This window comes from Vespa velutina, chromosome 2 (assembly GCF_912470025.1).
Source record: "Vespa velutina chromosome 2, iVesVel2.1, whole genome shotgun sequence".
Classification (NCBI taxonomy): domain Eukaryota; kingdom Metazoa; phylum Arthropoda; class Insecta; order Hymenoptera; family Vespidae; genus Vespa; species Vespa velutina.
This window is the reverse complement of record NC_062189.1, coordinates 16820287-16840511: the sequence shown is the minus strand read 5'-3', so window position 1 is coordinate 16840511 and position 20225 is coordinate 16820287. Positions and strand designations below refer to the sequence as shown.

The 20225-nt window shown below is 27.5% G+C and overlaps 2 protein-coding genes across 22 annotated transcripts in view; one reads left to right on the top strand and one right to left on the bottom strand.

The window, feature by feature from the left end:
* The window catches only part of LOC124947164, a 59618-nt gene extending 44496 nt beyond the window's left edge, over positions 1–15122 (top strand). For 8 of the 20 annotated variants that reach the window (XM_047488938.1, XM_047488940.1, XM_047488939.1 and 5 more), the window contains 13 exons: positions 65–298; positions 378–680; positions 817–951; positions 1355–2094; positions 2269–2458; positions 2707–3012; positions 4062–4098; positions 4888–5030; positions 8094–8423; positions 8823–8828; positions 8910–9344; positions 9451–9924; positions 10033–15122. In XM_047488938.1, coding sequence (XP_047344894.1) covers positions 65–298; positions 378–680; positions 817–951; positions 1355–2094; positions 2269–2458; positions 2707–3012; positions 4062–4098; positions 4888–5030; positions 8094–8423; positions 8823–8828; positions 8910–9344; positions 9451–9924; positions 10033–10104 — 3405 coding nt within the window. In that variant the 3' untranslated portion in view covers positions 10105–15122. The other 12 variants (XR_007100332.1, XR_007100331.1, XM_047488937.1 and 9 more) reach the window with 12 other exon arrangements.
* The window catches only part of LOC124947165 (ubiquitin-conjugating enzyme E2 N), a 6305-nt gene continuing 623 nt past the window's right edge, over positions 14544–20225 (bottom strand). The window contains exons 2-3 of one of the 2 annotated variants that reach the window (XM_047488950.1): positions 19095–19352; positions 14544–18878 (exon numbers count right to left, since the gene is read on the bottom strand). In XM_047488950.1, coding sequence (XP_047344906.1) covers positions 18668–18878; positions 19095–19339 — 456 coding nt within the window. In that variant the 5' untranslated portion in view covers positions 19340–19352 and the 3' untranslated portion in view covers positions 14544–18667. The remainder of the gene's footprint in view (positions 18879–19094; positions 19353–20225) is intronic. The other variant, XM_047488949.1, reaches the window with a different exon arrangement.

Here is a 20225-nt window from a genome sequence, read left to right as displayed (position 1 = left end):
GTATTATATTTGATATAATTTAAATAATTTCTATATGTAAACAAAAACAATTGTTCCTTTTTAGGTCGTAACAACAGCAAGTGATTGTGAAATAGATTCACCTTCGCCAGAGCGTAATCATAAAGTAGCAAGAGTAATAGGAGAACTACCAATCGCACAGTATTCAGGAAGTCCAAGACGTTATGGCGTTCGTGAAAATCCACAACTTCCTAGTTTGTTGTCATCACCCTCTGTATACATGACACCAAGACCTGGCTTTCCACAAAGAGTATTACCAACAACACCCAATCATAAAGAGGTATATTAATAAACGAATAATTTTTTTCTTATCTTATTATATGCACAACTAATATCTTATATGATTCCATTTATTAAAGAAGGAGGATACCTCTGCTGAAATTATTGTAGAAAAACCTGTGATAGAAACAACCATAGCTCACACGGAAGATCAATCGATAAATATTTCACCATCGTCTCCTAAAATTGAGGATGAAGAAGAAGATTCATTGAAACCACCAGCTTTACCTACTGACAATATAAGTAGTCTTGTATCACCAGGTGGTAGTACTTTTGATTACTTATATGAATTTTCTGAAACTCGAAAAGTATTAGAAGAATTTTTCAAATGTCCACCTCCATCCAAAGAGAAAGAAAATAGCATTGAATCGTTTCCATTCCAAGTGAGTATTTTAATTTATTATATAATATATATTGAAAAATTTATATCAATATATTTCATACTTAAACTACTTGGATTAATTTTTATCATTGATGTAGAATATTAATTAAAATTATTTTTAATAACTTCTTTACTAGGATTTGGATTATGAGTTGCGAAGACAAGGAGGAAGTGCATATGTAGGTCAGCGTTTAGCTAGTGGTCCACCCCCAACTGAGGAGGTTATGGTACACGAGTCACCAAAAAAGCAGAGACCTGATTTTCCTCAAAATGTAAATACTATATTTATTTATAAAAAAAAGGGGGAGAAAAAAGAGAAAAAAAAATGCCTTCTATACAGTTTCCTAACATTACACGAATATGAATATCAATATTTATTTTAACTAATTTACTAAATCATTTAGTAAATTAATATTATTAATTTACAGTGGATAATATTAGTTACGATATCCTTTTATAAAAAGTGATTTATATGTTTAATTTGTATATTGGTCTAATGTTTAACAAGTTCAAAGTAAGAGTGTATTTTTAATCATACTATTCTATATATATATATATATCGATAATTTCAATTGCGAAGTATTTACATTAGTATTTATATATTTAAATGTACACTAATTTAATGAATAATTGTGTTATTTTATTTTCTTTTTTCTTTTTTTTTTTTTTTTTTAGACTGGCGAACATGAAAACAATTTTTTGGATCTCTCAGTAGGCACTGGAAGCAGTGAAGACCTTGGAGAGACAGAAGTTGGCTTACAGGTTGGCCACTCACGTAATTTTACTTTAAGTCCTGAAACAACTGACTGCGATAGCAATTGCGGAGATTTAGATAGCGAAGTTTCTCTAATGATGATGGATAATGAATTAATGCCAGCCAGTGGTTTACTTGGTTCAGTTGGAGATTTAGGAAATAATTCGGATTCTCTTAGAATCTATACGAGTATGCCTGTATTGGAAGACGGTTTATCAAGTGGACATGCCAGTGACACAGATAATAATAATCCAACGGTAATGCTTATGAAAAGGCAAATAAATGAAATAGAGAAAGAAATCATTCAAAGGACGCGCAATGACATGTTAGGAACTGAAAATGAATCTGGCAAAGATGTGAGTTTAAATGTCACAAAGGATATTTTACATTCGTTGAAAACATCGTCACCTGATTTATTTATTGCGAAAAAGGAAAACTCATATGAGACCAATGAGTTACAACTTGATGGATTAGATCCTTTGGGTACACCTCCACCACCGGCACCTCAAGGTAGACAAAGTGTCAATTTGGAAATAGGTGGTGAGGTAGAAGCAGCTATTAAAGATATTAGAATGGCATTACAAAGAACTAAAACACTTCCTGTTAAATCGCCATCTGAAGAACCACCAGAACCAAGTGTTAGTCCTATTTGGATACCAAGGTATTTCTAAAAAATTTTTTTTTTCTTTTTTTTTTTTTGCAAGAGGGTATTCCAATCGTGTGGTTTACTTGTATATTTAATTTATTTCATTCAATATTTACATTGGATTTATATACTTTTGGAATACCCATACGATTTTCACTTTTTGTGCGAGTGCATCTAACTAAGATGTAGTATATTGGATTCCAGGCGGAGAATATGTATGGAAAGTAATAGCGAGGATTCGGAAGCTCGACGAGCAGGTGATGAAGCTGACGTAGAAATTGAAGAAGGTCCGGACGAAGAAGAAGCGGACACTGATCTTGAGACTGATCGATTATTAGGACAACAAAGAACTGATGATCAAGGATTTTATGATGATAAAGTAAGGAATTCAGTTTTTTTTTTTTTTTTTTTTTAATTTTATATTCGTATACAAATAACAACGATAATATATTCGTAATAAAAAAAAAATATATATATATATATTTTTTTTTTTGGAATGCATAATCAATCCATTATTAACACACGTTGATTACTTGATTAAAATTTGGTATATATAATTATTTCTTTAACTGCGTGATTTGACAAGAGGTATTGGTGTCCTATTAATGTTGTCTTGGTATTATGCAGGGGTGGCGGAAGCCTAAGACTAGGACAATGTTACCACCAATGAGTGCAAAAATCGCAACTCCTAAGCAAACCCCTCCTAAAACCTTAAGTGTTACTCCTATAGAAACGCTAGCACCGTCCGAACCTTTGCCGTCTACGTCTACTTCCATTTCTCCACCTCCTGTAGTATCTGTTATTCAATCATCACCTTCTGAACGCGAAGTAACTACCCCTACGCAACCTGCAACAAGTCCACCGAAGACCCCAGTCAAAAATTCTCCCTCGTCTCCCCAGAGTCTGAAGGAATCCAGCAACAAGGTGAAAAAGGTGCCCTTTCAATGTTCTCTCACTTGGGTCTCTTTTAGAATGTAGTAAATGATACATTTGATGGGCAGTGATAAGATAGCACTTGTTGATGCACGATCTGTCATAATGTTACAGATAATTAGATCTCTTCTGATATATATTCGTCTTTATAAAATTCTTCAATTGTTGTCTATAAAACAATCTCGCCAGCTTAAATAGTATTAAGAATTGAATACATAAAAATATCATTGAGCGTAACGATATTATTTATGTCCTTTTAGAGAAAGGAGATATATATATATATATATATATATATATATATATATACACATATATATATGATATAAAAAACTTTGATAATGATGATTTTTAATCTAATTGATATTTACATATATAAGATATGGATTAAAATGAATTTATAATATTTAAGCTGAGAGATATATCTATGCCTGATAGTAAACATTTCCTATTAATTTCAATGCAAACCAAACTTCTCCATAATTTATATTTCCTTATTGCCTTTGCCTACAATAAGCTTATTCTTTTTTTTTTTTTCTTCTGTTATCAGTACATGTCTTATCTATTTGAAGAATGCTGTGTACATATCACATTTCTAGCTAAGAGCTTGCTTGTGTGTTATGATTGTAAATATAATTATAATCATTATCTGATGATCATTTTATTCATATATAAATTTATTTTATTAGAGTATTATATATACTAAGATTAAGGGATTATTTTATGAATCTTTTACAATGATAGAGTTTTTTTAGTTGTTTTCTTTTTTTTTTTTTCCCTTTTTGCTTGTTAAAAAAATATTTCAATGATCTATGACAACAAAAAATATTTTATTACAATAGTTGTTAATTGAGAAATATTTACAATATTTTAATTATATAACGTTACAATAATTTTTTATTTAATTGCAAACATTGCATGATCGGCATTTATAATAAAAGCTTTAGATGATTATATTATGTGAGTATTATAGTCAAATCTAGATTTCAATATGTTTTAATAATATTTTTTGAGTGATTATTATGTGCATTGTACACTTTTATATTTTACAGGATAAAGAAGGAAAGAAGAAAAGTCGAAATAAAGAAGGTAATATTATATATTCCTATAATTCTTCATTTATATGAAAATATAACATTTACATTCTTTGTTCAACAAAATATGTTAATGACATATTTTTCTTTCTTTAATTGCTGCTTATTCAATTGTGTATAATTGATGAACTTTGATCAATTCATCGTGGTATATATGGTATGTGTTTCAAAATGTATTCGTTATTAAATACTTTTTATTTAAATAATATATATATATATATATATATATATATATATATATATATATATATGCACTTTTTGTTATTTTGATGAGCAAAATAAATTTATTGAAGAAGATAAATGTCAACTGAATTATCAATATTGTTTCAAATGTGCAAGAGACATATTATATTACGAGTATTCATTTTAGATAATCTACAACATATTTACAAAATCATTGATAAGATATTTCATCAATTGATAAGTGGATTATATTCAATGATATATTTATTTCATACATTTACCATATATAATCTGTAGTTAAGAGAATTTGTTAAAATGTATAGGTTTTTGTTTAAAAAATACATAAGAAGTGTGAAAAATATATTTCCGTTGCTTCAATTCATAACACAATATTAAAACATTATTTAAATGGCTTTAACAAACAATGTTAATCAAATGGAAGTTTTATCAGATAGTAGTTTATTATCATCATTCAAATTAATTCATTGTACTGATGAATACTTAGTTGCATTTGGTAGATTATGTAGTGCAAGATCTAGTGCAAAACTTAACGCAAAAGATAGTGCAAATTCTAAATGGTCTATTTCTGTGGAAATTTCAGCATTATTGGACGATCCTTCAGTGTTGATCGAAGGTGTATTGTTCAGAGCAAGATACTTAGGATCTACACAATTAGTATGTGAGGGTCAACCAACAAAATCAACTAGAATGTGTCAAGCAGAAGAAGCTGTTTCTCGAATAAAGGTATGTATATATTGATATATGCATAAATACATATCACATATGCATTAAAGGTCTTTAATATCAAATAATAATTAATTTAATTAAATTTATATTCCCAATGCAAAGTATTATATTAGAAATAAAATTATTTAATAATAGATTGATAATATTATGAAATTATTCATACTATATCTCTTAAAGGGCCATTTTTAATTCCTTATATTAACATTTTATATAGTTAAATAAGATAATAATAAATACTATAGGAATCCAAACGTGTAAAGTGTATTGGAAATATAAGAATAAGTATAATAGCATAATTGTTATAGACAGTATAAAACAGATTATATACATATATTAGGATTGCCATTAGTGTTACACAATGAATTATGATGATCTAAAATTATAGCAGCATGCTCTGAATGCTTTATAAGATTTAATTTGCAACTTAATTTATGATCAATAACAGTGCAATATTTTTAACTGTAATAATGTACCTCAGTGTTAATACTTTTAACTTTTTGAGGATTTTTCAGAGAAATGGTCTTTTAATACAGTTAGGCCAGGCTTTCCCTACTGTTATAATATTGTAATAAGCTTACTGTAAGAAAAACAAATTTTTTTCATATTAAATGCTCTTAACAATATTTTGCTTTTATTCTTAAGTATGCCAATAGATATATTAAAATATTTACCTCAAATGGTTAAAATACTGAGTCTTTAGGTAGTTAAACCTGAGAGTTTTTTGCAGGAAAGAATACTGTGAAAATAAATGTGACTCAGTGTTGCATTATGTGCACTGCCATAGTTTATATATGCCAAAATATTTTAATACATAAAATTTGTTCACATACATCCATTTTATCTCTATACTCTTTTGCATCACTATCTCCTTGATAATTATTCAAGGTATATTTTTCTTATTAAGGAAACAATGCACATATACTGACGTAGCTTATATTTAAAAGAAATTATCGATGTATATATATATATATATATATATATATATATATATATATATGTAGTAAAATATCTTACAGTAAAATCTTTCCTTCCACTCTTAGGTTCTTTGAAAATTAAGAGTTAATGTTTGGACAATTGACTTTCAAATCTATATGAAAATTGTACAATAAATTAATCAAATCATTAGATAATTGAACAATAAAAGATTATTGCTATTAAAATAAATAATTCATTAGTTTATAAAAGTGAAAATAACTTTATAACTTTATTGAAGATATAAAGTAAATACTTCACAAACAACTATGTCCAGATGTTGGCTATTATGTATACTTATATATGTATACTTATACGTATACAATATCTATTTTATATGAATAATCTTAATAATTGTGAACTGGCCAGTGTGCAAAAAGGCCTGAATGTTTCAGTGTAGCGCCCCCTTCCTCACATCACCAACACCACCACCTGACCACCGAACACTGTCATCTTCTCGGTGTAACTTGATGTGTCTGTTTGTCGGTCTCTCTGCGGATATCTTTCTATATTTGCTTGCTCTATATTCGTTTTTTTTTCTATATGTTATGCATATAATGAAGTATGCTTTATGCACAAAATATGTTACTTCACAAAACTTTTGCCTACATGATGCGTACTTTATTACTTTGTATTTTTCATGCTACAGCAGTGATTAAAGCAGGTGATTACTGCTCTTTTAAAAAGAAAAGGAATTGTATTACATCCAAAGTATTATTGTATTAAACAAAAAGTAAAATTAATTAATTTTTGTTCTATATAACTTAATAGAACATAGTAGATTATATATATATATATATATTTATTTTTTGTTATAAGTGAAAGTAGCTCAATCTTTTGCATTTTTCTTATTTCTTAAGTATTTAGATTGCTCCGTTTATATTAAATAGTTAGGCTGTATTGTTTGCTTCTCATTAGTGTATATGATCAGTAGCCACTTGATAGCTTGCACTCCTTATTAGACTATAACTTTTGTACATGGTGGATCTGTAATTTTTGTCACTTGGAATATCTTATTTATTTTTGATTTTATTGAAATATTTTTTCAATAAAACTTGCATGAGAGAGAAAGAGTGAGAGAGAGAGGGAGGGGGGAGGAGAGAGAAGGAAAGGGTGAGAGAGAGGGAATTATAGAATACTTTGGCATAAAAAAAAAAAAAAAAAAAAAAAAAAAAAAAAAAAAAAAAAATAATCACCAAGACCATATACAGGTTTTAAAAAATTTTGTATATTGTTTTTTTAAAATGATTTTAAATATAACAAAGAACAAACAAGATATCTCAAGTGCCAATAAGTTTTGATTCTCCTGTATATGTTTATACTCTTACAAAACTACTTAAAAAAATCTTTATCTATAAACCTTGGATTTGTTTCTGGATCAATGAAAGGATTTATAAATTGATATTATATCTCTGCTCGTAATCCATACTCATTTATTAATCAATTTATAAATGAGTAATTTATACCATAATAATATATTTCTATAATGCTAATATTAGATTTCATTACATATAATAAATATCATATCCTTGATTGCTTTTATTCTTTAATTATTCATCGTAAAACGTAATGATAATTCTTTATGTTGAATAATTATAGAAACCACATTGCTTATGGACATTACCAAACCCTAATATTTGGAATTCTGGGTTGCTAATTGTTAATCATTCATGGAAATTTAAGCACACATAAATACCGTATAAATTCTGCACTATCATATATATATACATACATATTCCATTCATAATATCAACATCAAGCATTTATATATTTGTGTATTAATAGATAATAATACATAAACCTGGTTCGATAATTCTTAGAAAGTCAATTTAAAGTACGCATGCTTATATTAAAAGCCCTTTTAATTTAATTTAAATGTACTAAATACATTTAAAATCTTGCACATATATACAGAGTATATATATATATATACATATATATAAATTATTATTATTATAAATAGAGATGTAAACAGCAACTCAGATTCCAATAACTTTGGCTCTTTTGCCTTGTTTTGTTGGTGGTGCGTGGCAATGTGACTAGCAGAGCCTCTGTTTGTTTGTTTGTTTGGCGTGCGCGTAACGGAAGGATGGGCCAGTGCCAATGCAGGCTACGCTCTTAAACTATGGGGGGCAGCATGGTTACGGCCGCTGCAGCATTACTTCACAAGGAAGCCTAGAGGAAGACGAATGTGACTCAAGCGAAGAACTTATAGGGAGTGCTTCTGGTGGGGGCCAGTCCGAGACACACACAATAGCCGCCCAACCAAAACTGGCCCCGATCAGTGGCTCCTTGGGCCCCACAACCGTTTTCAGACTACAATTTCTTGGGTCGGTGGAGGTGGAAGAGGAAGGGGGACGTAAACGGCGTAAGCGCCTTAAGAATCACATGGTGGAAGAGGCTGTGACTAAAATAAAGGTCCGCCTTACCCAAATGTACCTCTATTTGTATTAATTATCTTTTGGAAAGATGTTTCTTAGTTTGATCTTTCCAATGAAATATCAATCAATGTGCGAAATATATTTCCTTTATATATATTCTCTTTAATTCTTACCAACCAATAAATGGAGCGTTACATTGAATTTTAAGATACTCTAACAAAAGTACACATTTAAACTCTCAGGTTTATGGGATCTTCACAAATAATATATAATATATTAATTTCAACTGTATGCATTATTCGCTTTAAATCAGTGCCTGATAATAACGTGCATTGGAATGTATAATATTTTTCATTCAACAGCCCTTTTATAAAATGTTAATAATAAATTGTTGTTTTTCTTTTTACTTTATTTAACATGCTGCTTCTTGTAATAGGCATTGGTACGTACATTTTATAAAGGATGTCATACGTTTCTAGGAAATATTTGTGTGTCTCATAAAAATATCCTTGATTTTATTTAGGCACCAGATGGAGAAACTCAACCCAGTACCGAAGTCGACCTATTTATTTCAACAGAAAAAATTATGGTCCTTAACACTGATTTGAAAGAAATTATGATGGACCATGCTTTACGAACAATCTCGTACATAGCAGATATCGGTGATTTGGTCGTTCTCATGGCCCGAAGACGATTCGTACCGCATGAGATGGAAGAAGCCCCCAAGATAAACAGGACTCCTAAAATGATCTGCCACGTTTTTGAAAGTGAAGAAGCTCAGTTTATTGCACAAAGTATCGGACAAGCATTTCAAGTAGCTTACATGGAGTTCCTAAAAGCAAATGGAATAGAAGATCATAGTTTTGTTAAAGAAATGGATTATCAAGAAGTACTTAATTCGCAGGAGATATTTGGCGATGAGTTGCAAATGTTCGCAAAAAAGGAAATGCAGAAAGAGGTAATCAATGAAATTCTTTTATGTTTACATTCCTCTATATTTGTTAAAAGGGAAAGAAAAAAAAATTTATTTTATGTTTAAGAAAATATAATTGATTTGTTCTTAGGTGGTTGTACCAAAAGCAAAAGGTGAAATTCTTGGTGTAGTAATAGTTGAATCTGGATGGGGCTCTATGCTGCCAACTGTAGTTATAGCTAATCTAGCACCAGCTGGTGCTGCTGCTCGTTGTGGGCAATTGAATATTGGTGATCAAATAATAGCAATTAATGGCGTGTCGTTAGTTGGCTTACCTCTATCAACATGTCAGACATATATAAAGAACTCAAAAAATCAAACGGTCGTAAAGTTAACTGTCGTACCATGTGCACCTGTTGTTGAAGTGAAAATTAAGAGACCTGATACGAAGTATCAGTTAGGATTTAGTGTACAGAATGGGGTGATATGCAGTTTGTTAAGAGGTGGTATCGCAGAAAGAGGGGGAGTAAGAGTAGGTCATAGAATAATCGAAATTAACAATCAGAGTGTTGTTGCTGTACCACATGAAAAGATCGTTAATCTTCTTGCCACCTCTGTCGGTGAAGTAAGTATGAACGAAACGATTATGTAATATCTCGTAATTACATGTACACAAATCCGTAGTAGACATAATGATATTTTTTTTATTTACATACGGTATCCATTGTTTCAGATCCTGATGAAGACAATGCCCACTTCGATGTTTAGGCTGTTAACTGGCCAGGAATCTCCAGTGTACATATAAACGTTCAGTTGCCTGGCTGATGCGTAGTGAACAGACAATACATCCGCCATCCACTACCACACTATTTACCACTTTATTGTACAGATTATTTCACGCAAATTGCTTTGTGTTACAATTCCAATGGAGCAGTTCATACATCACCAGCGCTCCTGCTTAGTAAACCAAGACTACCTAGGTAGGTTACTGAAACATTATTGAATATTTACCCGAGCATAATTTATATAATTATTGTGATTACCTTAAATATACATAATATATATATAAATATACACCTTAATTAAATTAATGAGATTTTCTATGGCAAGTCCTTTGAAATGCCTTTGAAAAATTCACTCTTGAAAAATTGCATTCCCATGAAGGAGAATAGTTGGTCCTAGTGTCTAAAGCTTCAAGCAAGAGTTGCAACTACTCAGACGAATATGATGCAATAATTCTTGAGCAAAAGGAATAATAATAATAATAATAATAATAATAATAATAATAATAATAATAATAATAATAATTAATAATAATAATAATAATAATAATAATAATAATATTAATATTAATAATAATAATAATATTAATAATAATATTAATAATAATAATAATAATAATAATAATAATAATAATAATAATATATACTTCTCTTGCTTTTCATATCCGTCATTTTCTCTTTCCACATAAAAGCAATCTTGTATAATGTACAAAAAGGAAAGACAAAAAAATTACTAAAGAGATACATCCTTTAGTCATATGTAAACCGATTTTAAGATTAACATTAAATCTACAGTGCATGTGCATCTGTATAGTGACAATGCTAAAGCATTCAGGCTAATCCAAATCATTGTAATTGATATAAATGTATATGCTTTATTTTATGTAAAAAAAAAAAAAGAAAAAATGATACTAATCTCTAATATCAATTGCCATAGAGGATCACATTATTTGCGCCAAGAAAGACGCTAGGCGATGCAGATGATGCAGTGCACATGATTATAAATAGCACAAAGCTCTTTATTGATATTTAGAGCAGGGCTGAACTGTATAATATATTATAGCTAATGACGTAGTAATATTTATAAAACATGTTGTCTCTTCTCATCTTTTGGAGACTCAACTTAAATCATTCATTTAATCTTTTTTATCCTTGAGCTCGTCAATGCTTGAGGCACATTGCCCAAGTTTATTAATTTGTACTAAACTACAATTTGTCTATTATAGAATTTTCAATGCATAAGTCTCGTGATATATACATATATGTTTATATATGCATATAAATATATGCATATATGTCATGTATGTCTCTCGTCATAGTTATATATATATATATATATATATATATATATATATATATATATATATAACTATATGTCGTACATATATATGTCATAGTAATTATATAGAAGAGTCAGCAAACATAACAAAAAAAAGGAGTTCCCTGAAGTACTTTTCATTCTTAAATTTTTTTTTCTTTTTCTTTTTTCTTTTTAAGCTGCTCTGCTTTATTATCTCTTTCTATATTATTGGATGGTGACATTTGTATAGGATATGCGTACATATATATGCAGATATCAACAGGGCTATTATATGTAATTCTATTGTAACAAATTGAATATATATGATAATGATAAAGCATGAATATGAAAAATGTATGTACAAAAAAGTACAAGTAAAAAAATCTTATATTCGCATATAGCCCAGAAGAACAGACACGAAATGCATGTCGCACAAGTTATATACGATGGCTGATGATTTGATTGGAATATTATACAAAATGATTATATAAATAACGTTTGCATTTTGATGAGATTATTTTATGGATAAAGAATTGTATTTAGCAAATGTATATTTATTAGAATAATCCGATTTATCATTTTCCTTGATTTCTGCAGATATGTAAAAAAAAAAAAATAAAAAAAAAAAAAAAAAAAATAAAAAAAAAAGAAATTGAGGGTTGGCCATAAAAAATATTATTATATACATACATGACATAAACAACTAATTGCGTACAATATTTATATACTATGACAATGTAAAAACTGCTAAGCTGACAGATTTCAATAAGGCTTGTGTAAGCCTTTTATTTTAGTCAGCATCCAATGAATTGGTTATTCAGAAGAATTCCTAAATATTATAGCGTTGCCATATTTGTGATCATATTATGAGAGATACAATTTATTTTACTGAAACTTATAAATCTTCACACATTCTCACCTAAGGCAAAATTTCCTCTAGATATTCTTATTGGAGTCTGTAGTGGCTGGTTGTGCGCACTTAGTGTAACTTTAAAATGCATTGGTATGCAATGTATAATCCATTACACTTGAGTCACTGTAGCACTGTGTATTATAAAATTGTTCTAAAATATACAGACTGATGCAATCTATGCTATAAAAAAAAAAATATAGGATAAATTATCCATTCCACATATATGTAAGCTAAATAAATTATACCATCAATGAAATGGTATCTCTCTTCTATATAAGTACTGTGTATTATAATAATCTAAGTTGTATCTATTTTTGCTGAAAATTTCTCACCTTTAAACTATTCTGCTTAGAATACCAAGAAATATATGCAGTGGTGCAAATTTTAGAATTCCTGGTGTTTGATAAAATTTCAATGCCAAAGTACATTAAGTAATCAGCATTTTAAAATTGAATTTTGTGTGCATGTGATTTGAACTGCAAATAATCATTTCGATAGACGATTATGGAATATATTTATAAAATTCTATTCTCTATAATTTTATATATAAAATCTTTAAATTTAGAGAATACGTTAAAATTACCTCATTGCTTTTTTGGCATTCTCATATATTAATAGATAATAACATTCCATATTTTTGTTTGAAACAAAGTTGTTGATTAAATTATTAAAGTAAATAGCTAATCCACTATTACCCAACATTTCTTACGTAAAAATTCTCTGCGAAAGATAAAGAGAGAATATAATAAAGATAATAAAGTCGAAGGAAGAGTCGAGGACAACACTTTAGTATTGTCAACGCATTAGTCAGATTTAAAATTGCATTAGAGTAATTTGGGGAGAATGATTACGTTAGAAATGTTTATTGAAATATATATAAAACTAAAATAAATAAATAAATAAATAAATAAAGAACGAAAGACATACGTAAATATACATGTAAATGCATAGGTTACAACATAAGTCATAGGAAAAAGAGAAAAGATAATTGACTAAAAAAGAATATATAAACTGTACAAAATAAATGTTTTGTTGTTGTTTAAATTTATGAGTTGTAAGAAAAAAGATAATATATATCATAACATCAATTTAGTTTACATGGACAGAGGAAGAACTATCAGGTACAAGTTCATATACATATTTTTTAAATGAGAATGTAAAAACTCATGTGGATAAACTTTTCTTTATACTTTGAATTAATTTTCCAATGAAAACAAAATCCCCCTTCCTCCACATATAATATACACACGCATATATATATATATATATATATAGACTATGAATAATGTTCTGACCTATGTACAATAATTCTATTAATTGAAAAAATATATAGAAAGCATATTATAAATTGCATATCACGAAGAAATCTATATCATTAGAAACTACACACATTCATTCTTTATGAATAAATCATATTTAAAATATGTGCAAAAAGTATTATACTTTGCAGAAATATCCAGATTTTTGGATTTATCGTGTCAGTGTATACCAATTAAAAAGGCAATGAATTTTGGCATAGAAATTTTTATCCATATATTTGATGAGCAACAGAGCGGTACGAATATGATATATGGGATCAAACAAGATGTTATTAGATTGGGTGGCTGAAACTTATCTAGTCATTATGCTAAAAATGTATGAAATTAATACTCAGCCATTGCAAGCCACCCTGACTGAATGTGTCTAGCCACATTTTAAATAACACATCTGCAACTAACTTTAACTGTCCATCTGATCTTGCATGGTCATTTCTTTTGTCTATTACTATTAAAATATAGTATTACATAGGTTATTGTTAAAAGTATGTATTAAGTGTCTTATCTCCGTGTATCGTTTATACATATATATGTATATATATGTATAAACATATATATATATATATATATATATTATTTTTGTTTTATATTTCTAATTTTAGTAGTTCGAATTATTTTATGTTCTAACAATATATGGCTTGTTATGGTCACAATAAAGAGTAATAAGATATATTTGCAAGTATATAAATCTACAAAAATAAATCAATTAATGGATATTGAATAATATATTTGAAATTAATCCAGGAATCTTTCTGAATATATAAATTAATGGAAACAAAAATATCTTTTGCTAGATAAATATAACTGTTAACGCGATAAGTGTAATGCCATAGTAAGCCAAAGATTACTTCCAGATTTTTGTAAAATATTATGTTTATATTTTTCAACAACTTGACAATGATATGATTGTGCAACGTCAGTTATGAGGAATAGATTCAAAATTGCAGGGAGAATCGTTACCGAAAAATATTCGAAATAAAACCGTTCGTAAGAGAAATAAAAATAATTATATCTTATACATTCATAGAGCTTGCGCTGTAGCTTTCACTAGTCATGAGAGACACACTACAAATTGTCATGACTAATCTCTCTCTATCAATGTGTGTGTTTGCGAGTGTATAATAAGTTAAAATTATAAGTGAGCTATATTGAATGTGTATATGGTAATTACTATACTAGTCCGTATTAAGGTAACAATAAAATGTAATTTTGAATTCAAATTCAAAATGCATCTATGTATTTCTGTGTCACTGACCTGCAGTGAGATGCCTTAAGATTTAAAGTTTCAACAGAATAGTTGCAACTCTTATAATATACATCACGTACTTGTAAGAAAAAACGATTATTCATTATTTATTTATTAATGCAAAAGTCAAATTGTTGCTCATTACGAATATTTATAGAGATACGTTGGACAACTGCAATTTATAATAACAATAACAACAACAACAATAATAATAATAATAATAATAATAATAATAATAATAATAATAATAATAATAATAATAATAATAATAATAATAATAATAATAATAAAAAGGAAAAAAGAAAAAGAAAATATAGCATTCTTGTGAAATTAGAGAATTAACATATTACTCATATAAGAGTATAAAAATTTCAGTTGATGGGAAAAATAATACAAATTCGAATATTATTATTCAAATTCAAATTTAAATTTAATAATTCCATATAAAATGTTTCATCCCTCCTTTTACGTAACTTTAATTAACTCATTTGTCCAACGTATTTCTTGTGTTACGCATTCTAATAATAATCAGTCATGTTTTATAAAAGGTATTATTTTTGTTTAAAGAAAAGAAAAAACATTGATTTTTAATAAGAATTAACTATGAAACTTATTTGATCTATATATATATATATACATATATATATATATATATATATATATATATATATATATATATATATATATAATAAACAGAACTTCATCGAATGCTTACAGAATTTATATAAGCAAATATTTAACATTGATCAAATATTCTTACCTTTCTAAAATGTTTATCCAATACTTTGCTTTCTTTATCTTTTTTTTTTCTCTATCTTCTTACCGCATATTCGAATATGTAAATATATATATATATATTTACGAACATGTGTAAGTATACTTGTTTTATATTTTTGGTTTTACTACATAGCAAAAATTTTATATATATATATACATAATATATATGCATATGAGTGAAGAACAGTATATTTAAACAACCTATATTTTTTTTTTATTAGTACGATGTTCACAAGACATCTATATATACATGCATCCATTATACGTTTCTTTAACTATTTATCGCTTATCACGTAGCATAAACACGCGAATTTGTTTACTTTATTTTTCGTGGAATATAATGCATTTTTGTTTAAACAATACCATGGAATAATCATTATATTGCTACGTTATTTGCAACATTTTTGTGGTAATTTTTCTTTTCAATTTTTTTTTTTCTTTTTTTTTTCTTTTTTTTTTTTTTTATCAACTATTTACCTACAAATATCGCCTTACTTTTAAATAATATTACATATTAAATTATTATTGAAGTTCTTCTCAAAGCTGAGTAAGAATTTTTTAATTATCACACGTTTTAAAAATTATTCCAAAATTTTTTTTTTCTAACAGCATATGAGATTGACCGGCTGTATTCCTTTTCAGTATATATATATATTTTTTTCTACAACCAATTTTTAATGCATTTGTTTTCTTAATATAAATTTGTCAATTCGACAATGCAGAATAAAAATTAATATTGTATGTATATGGCTTGACTCTGATAAAAGAATAATTATTTATAGCTTGTACGAGTACACATGGTCAAAAAGGATCAACAATTATGTCACACAAGCGTGACACTACATTATGTGAAGTATTTTATTTTTTCTTTTTTTTTATATAATTAAATTGAAAATATATATATATATATATATTTTATATATTTAAAAAAAAATATATATATATATTTTATGAAGATATTTACCACTTCCAAAGCAATGCGCTTTTAAGTATACAATTACTTCGTGAGTATTTCTCTATACCCCCTATTAATCCAGTTTTTGTCATCTTTAAAAATACTAAATAATAATATTTTATTATTATTATTATTATTATTATTATTATTATAATTATTATTATTATTATTATTATTATTATTACTATCATAAATTTGCTGATATGATAAAACACATAAAAAGCTAATGCACTGACAATATTGATTATTCTTATTTGAAGAAAAAAAAAAAAAAAAAAAAAAAAAAAAAAAAGGAAAGAAAAAAATATACATATACGTGCAATGTGTTAATAAAAAAATAACTTTGTTAATAGAACACACAATAGCCAATTTTGGTTAGCATAATCATTTGAAATTACATTTCTCTTAATGCATCATCAAGCTTCCATATACACGTAAATTTTTAATAAGCATTCGATAATCAAATACATGCAAACATTATATACCTGTTTTATTTTGTTTTTCTTTCTTTCTTTTTTTTTTTTTTTTGTTTTTTGTTTTTTTCATATAAAATTCTTGTATTTTCTGACGTGGAAGTGTTTGAAACATTACACAATTGATATGGGTTATTTTATAACTTATCACAATTTATATATTCAATTAATCAAACCACAATTATATTAAGTATTTTCTAGTGTGTTGCAAGATACTCGAAAGTAAATATATATATATGTATATATATTTTAGTAATTATGTATAACCATTTGGAAGTTGAATTTACACATACAGACCCAAGTGCCATATTAGGAAGCTTAAATTGTATTATTTTTTTTTTTTTTTTTCTTGTGAAACATAAACGCTAAATTAGTATACAGAAATTTGTATACAATCTTCCAACAAAAATATTATTTACGCGTGAATCCTTTATATGCTCAGTTGCATAATAATATATATTTTGTTTTTTGTTTTGTTTTCTCTTTTGAGAATATTATATTCTTCTCACGATACTAATAAAATTTTACATCGAACTCAATTTTCTATTGAGGTAGTGCAAGCTTTTTAGTGAGACGTAAATATTTATCTCATATTTTCAGTCGTCTATGTCTAATTCAAACGAAATTGAACGTGTTGTTTTAAGAATTACAAAATAATTTGTTCTTTTTTTTTTTTTTGTTTGTTTTTGCTTTTTCAACCTACAATTAATTAATTAGCATTCGAAAATATTTTAGCCCAAATAATAAAAAATGTATTTTTCATTAGAGATATAACTTTTGGATCTTTCATATATTATCGTTAAATTATATTAATTTTTTCATACCATTTTTTGCAGTCATAAATAATTACTTGTACAATAATTAATTACATTAGAAAGGTTAATTTTTGCAGAAGTTTGTAGTTTTGTTATCTTAAAATTTCTATATGGATTAATCGATAAATAAATATTATTGTTTTTAAATACAGTAATAAGGATAATATTTATCTTCTTGTATTATGCATAAATATATGTACCCACATAACAATCCCAGGTGATATTTAGTTAGTAGAATGAAAAGGATGCAATAAAGAATTATGTATTACATAATATAACTTAATGGATTCTAGCACATTTTTTGTAGCTTATTAAAATCATCAACCATAATGCATGTTAATTATGCACTGCACAAAATATCTTGTAATTATTTAGTAAATTAGTATAATATAGCATACTTGTTTCTTTCTCAATTTTATTCAAAATTACGCGCCGAAATGAACAACGTTTGCTATTTTTTTTTTTTATTTTTTTTTTTTTTTTTTTAATATATACTTTCTTCTTTTTTTAATTAAAGAATACTTCTGTAAATATGTAGTATTATAATGGAAAAAATCATACGAGTTTGCTAAATGAATTTTTAAAGAAATCTAAATAAGATGTTTTTGTATTTCCCACAATATAGAAAATACAGTTCCATTCTATTTACTCTTACAAAACTTTTATTGATTTTATAGCAAAATCGTGGACACAGGTGCAGGATATGCAGCTAGTGCGGGTAAGGTGACGAATAAACTGGGACAAAAGGGGTAACGTTGCTTTGTGTTGCGAATGATTTGACAAAGCTGAGATCAGTTGTCCATTGCGTATCTCCGGGTCCATTCTTTGGCATTACGTATCGCTTCACTTTCATTAACTTTCCAAAGTTCAGCTACATCATTTGCCAAAGGATCATCTGGATTTGGTGCACTCAAAAGTGCTTGTATTGATAGAAGAACCGTTCTAATTTGTAAAGCGGGGCTCCACTTATCCTTTAAGATGTCTAGACAAATTCTGCCTAATCTAAAGTCAAATGTAAATTAATATATTATTTATCATGCACCAAAGAAACTTTTTTTTTTCTTTCTTTCTTTTCAAGGACTTCTTTTCATCTGCATAATATTTTATATTCAAATGAATTTTTTAAATATAATCTTTTTCAAAGCTGATATATAAAAGAAAATCTTGATAAAATTAAAATGTAAAATGTTATATACAGATATAAATTGATATACTTACCTATCGATATTTGGATGATAAATTTTGGTTATAAATCTCACTTTAGGGGCAGACATTGGATAATCTTCCGGTAGGAACAACTCGAGTTTAAATAAACCACCTTCAAATGGCGAATCTTCAGGTCCCGTTACAATGACATGAAAATATCTAGCATTTGTGTCATCTGGAACTGCGCTTATACCAGGAACAGGTTCTTGCATTAATCTTTGAGTTTCTTTGATAATTCTTCGTGGTAATGCAGCCATATTTTACAAAATTCTATGAGATAATAAATAAAAGATATTTTAAAATGTAACATTAAACTTCCTAAAGATATTAGAGTCAATGTGAAATCTTTAAATCCTGATGATACCAAACATACATAGAATATAATTGAAACAGAGAGAAACAATTAATATGATTCCTGCAAAATAATTTCTTTTTCTTATTAATATGAAATATAACTTTTATTATGATTTGTTGAAATAGAGAGAGAGAGAGAGAGAGAGAGAGAGAGAGAGAGAGAGAGAGAGAGAGAGAGAGAGAGAGAGAGAGAGAGAAAAAGAAATCCAGATAACACTATATACCTATAGAGTATAATAATTAATAAATCATTATACGAATATCTAAGAGAGAAGAAAGAGCACAAGTGGTAAGAAATCTTGGAACTGATTATTTAACAAAATCACCTTGACTACATGGAACACGGTCGATGATTATATAAAAAATAAAAAAAAAAAATAAATCAATTAATTTCAATGAATATAAGGATTCATTGTCACGCAAACAGATGAAACTTTTGGCGAAAGTATCATTGTTGGAGAGTATAAAGAATGAAAAATAAAGCAGCACATTGACAGCTTGTCACGTTGAACGCGTATGCATGGTTACACGGGAAACGCGTTTCATCCGGCTGTCTACGATCTGACAAAGAAAAAAGACGAAGGAAGGTGTGTGAGAGAGAGAGAGAGAGAGAGAGAGAGAGAGAAAACATAAAAAAATCGGGGCACCGTCCTGTACCTTTTGTGGATCAACGTTCGAAAAAAAAGAAAAAAAAGAAAAAAGGGAGAAAGAAATAAAAAAAGAAAAGAAAAATGAACGAGATATTACTCTCATTCGAGAGAAGAAAAGAAAAAAAAAAAAAAAAAAAAA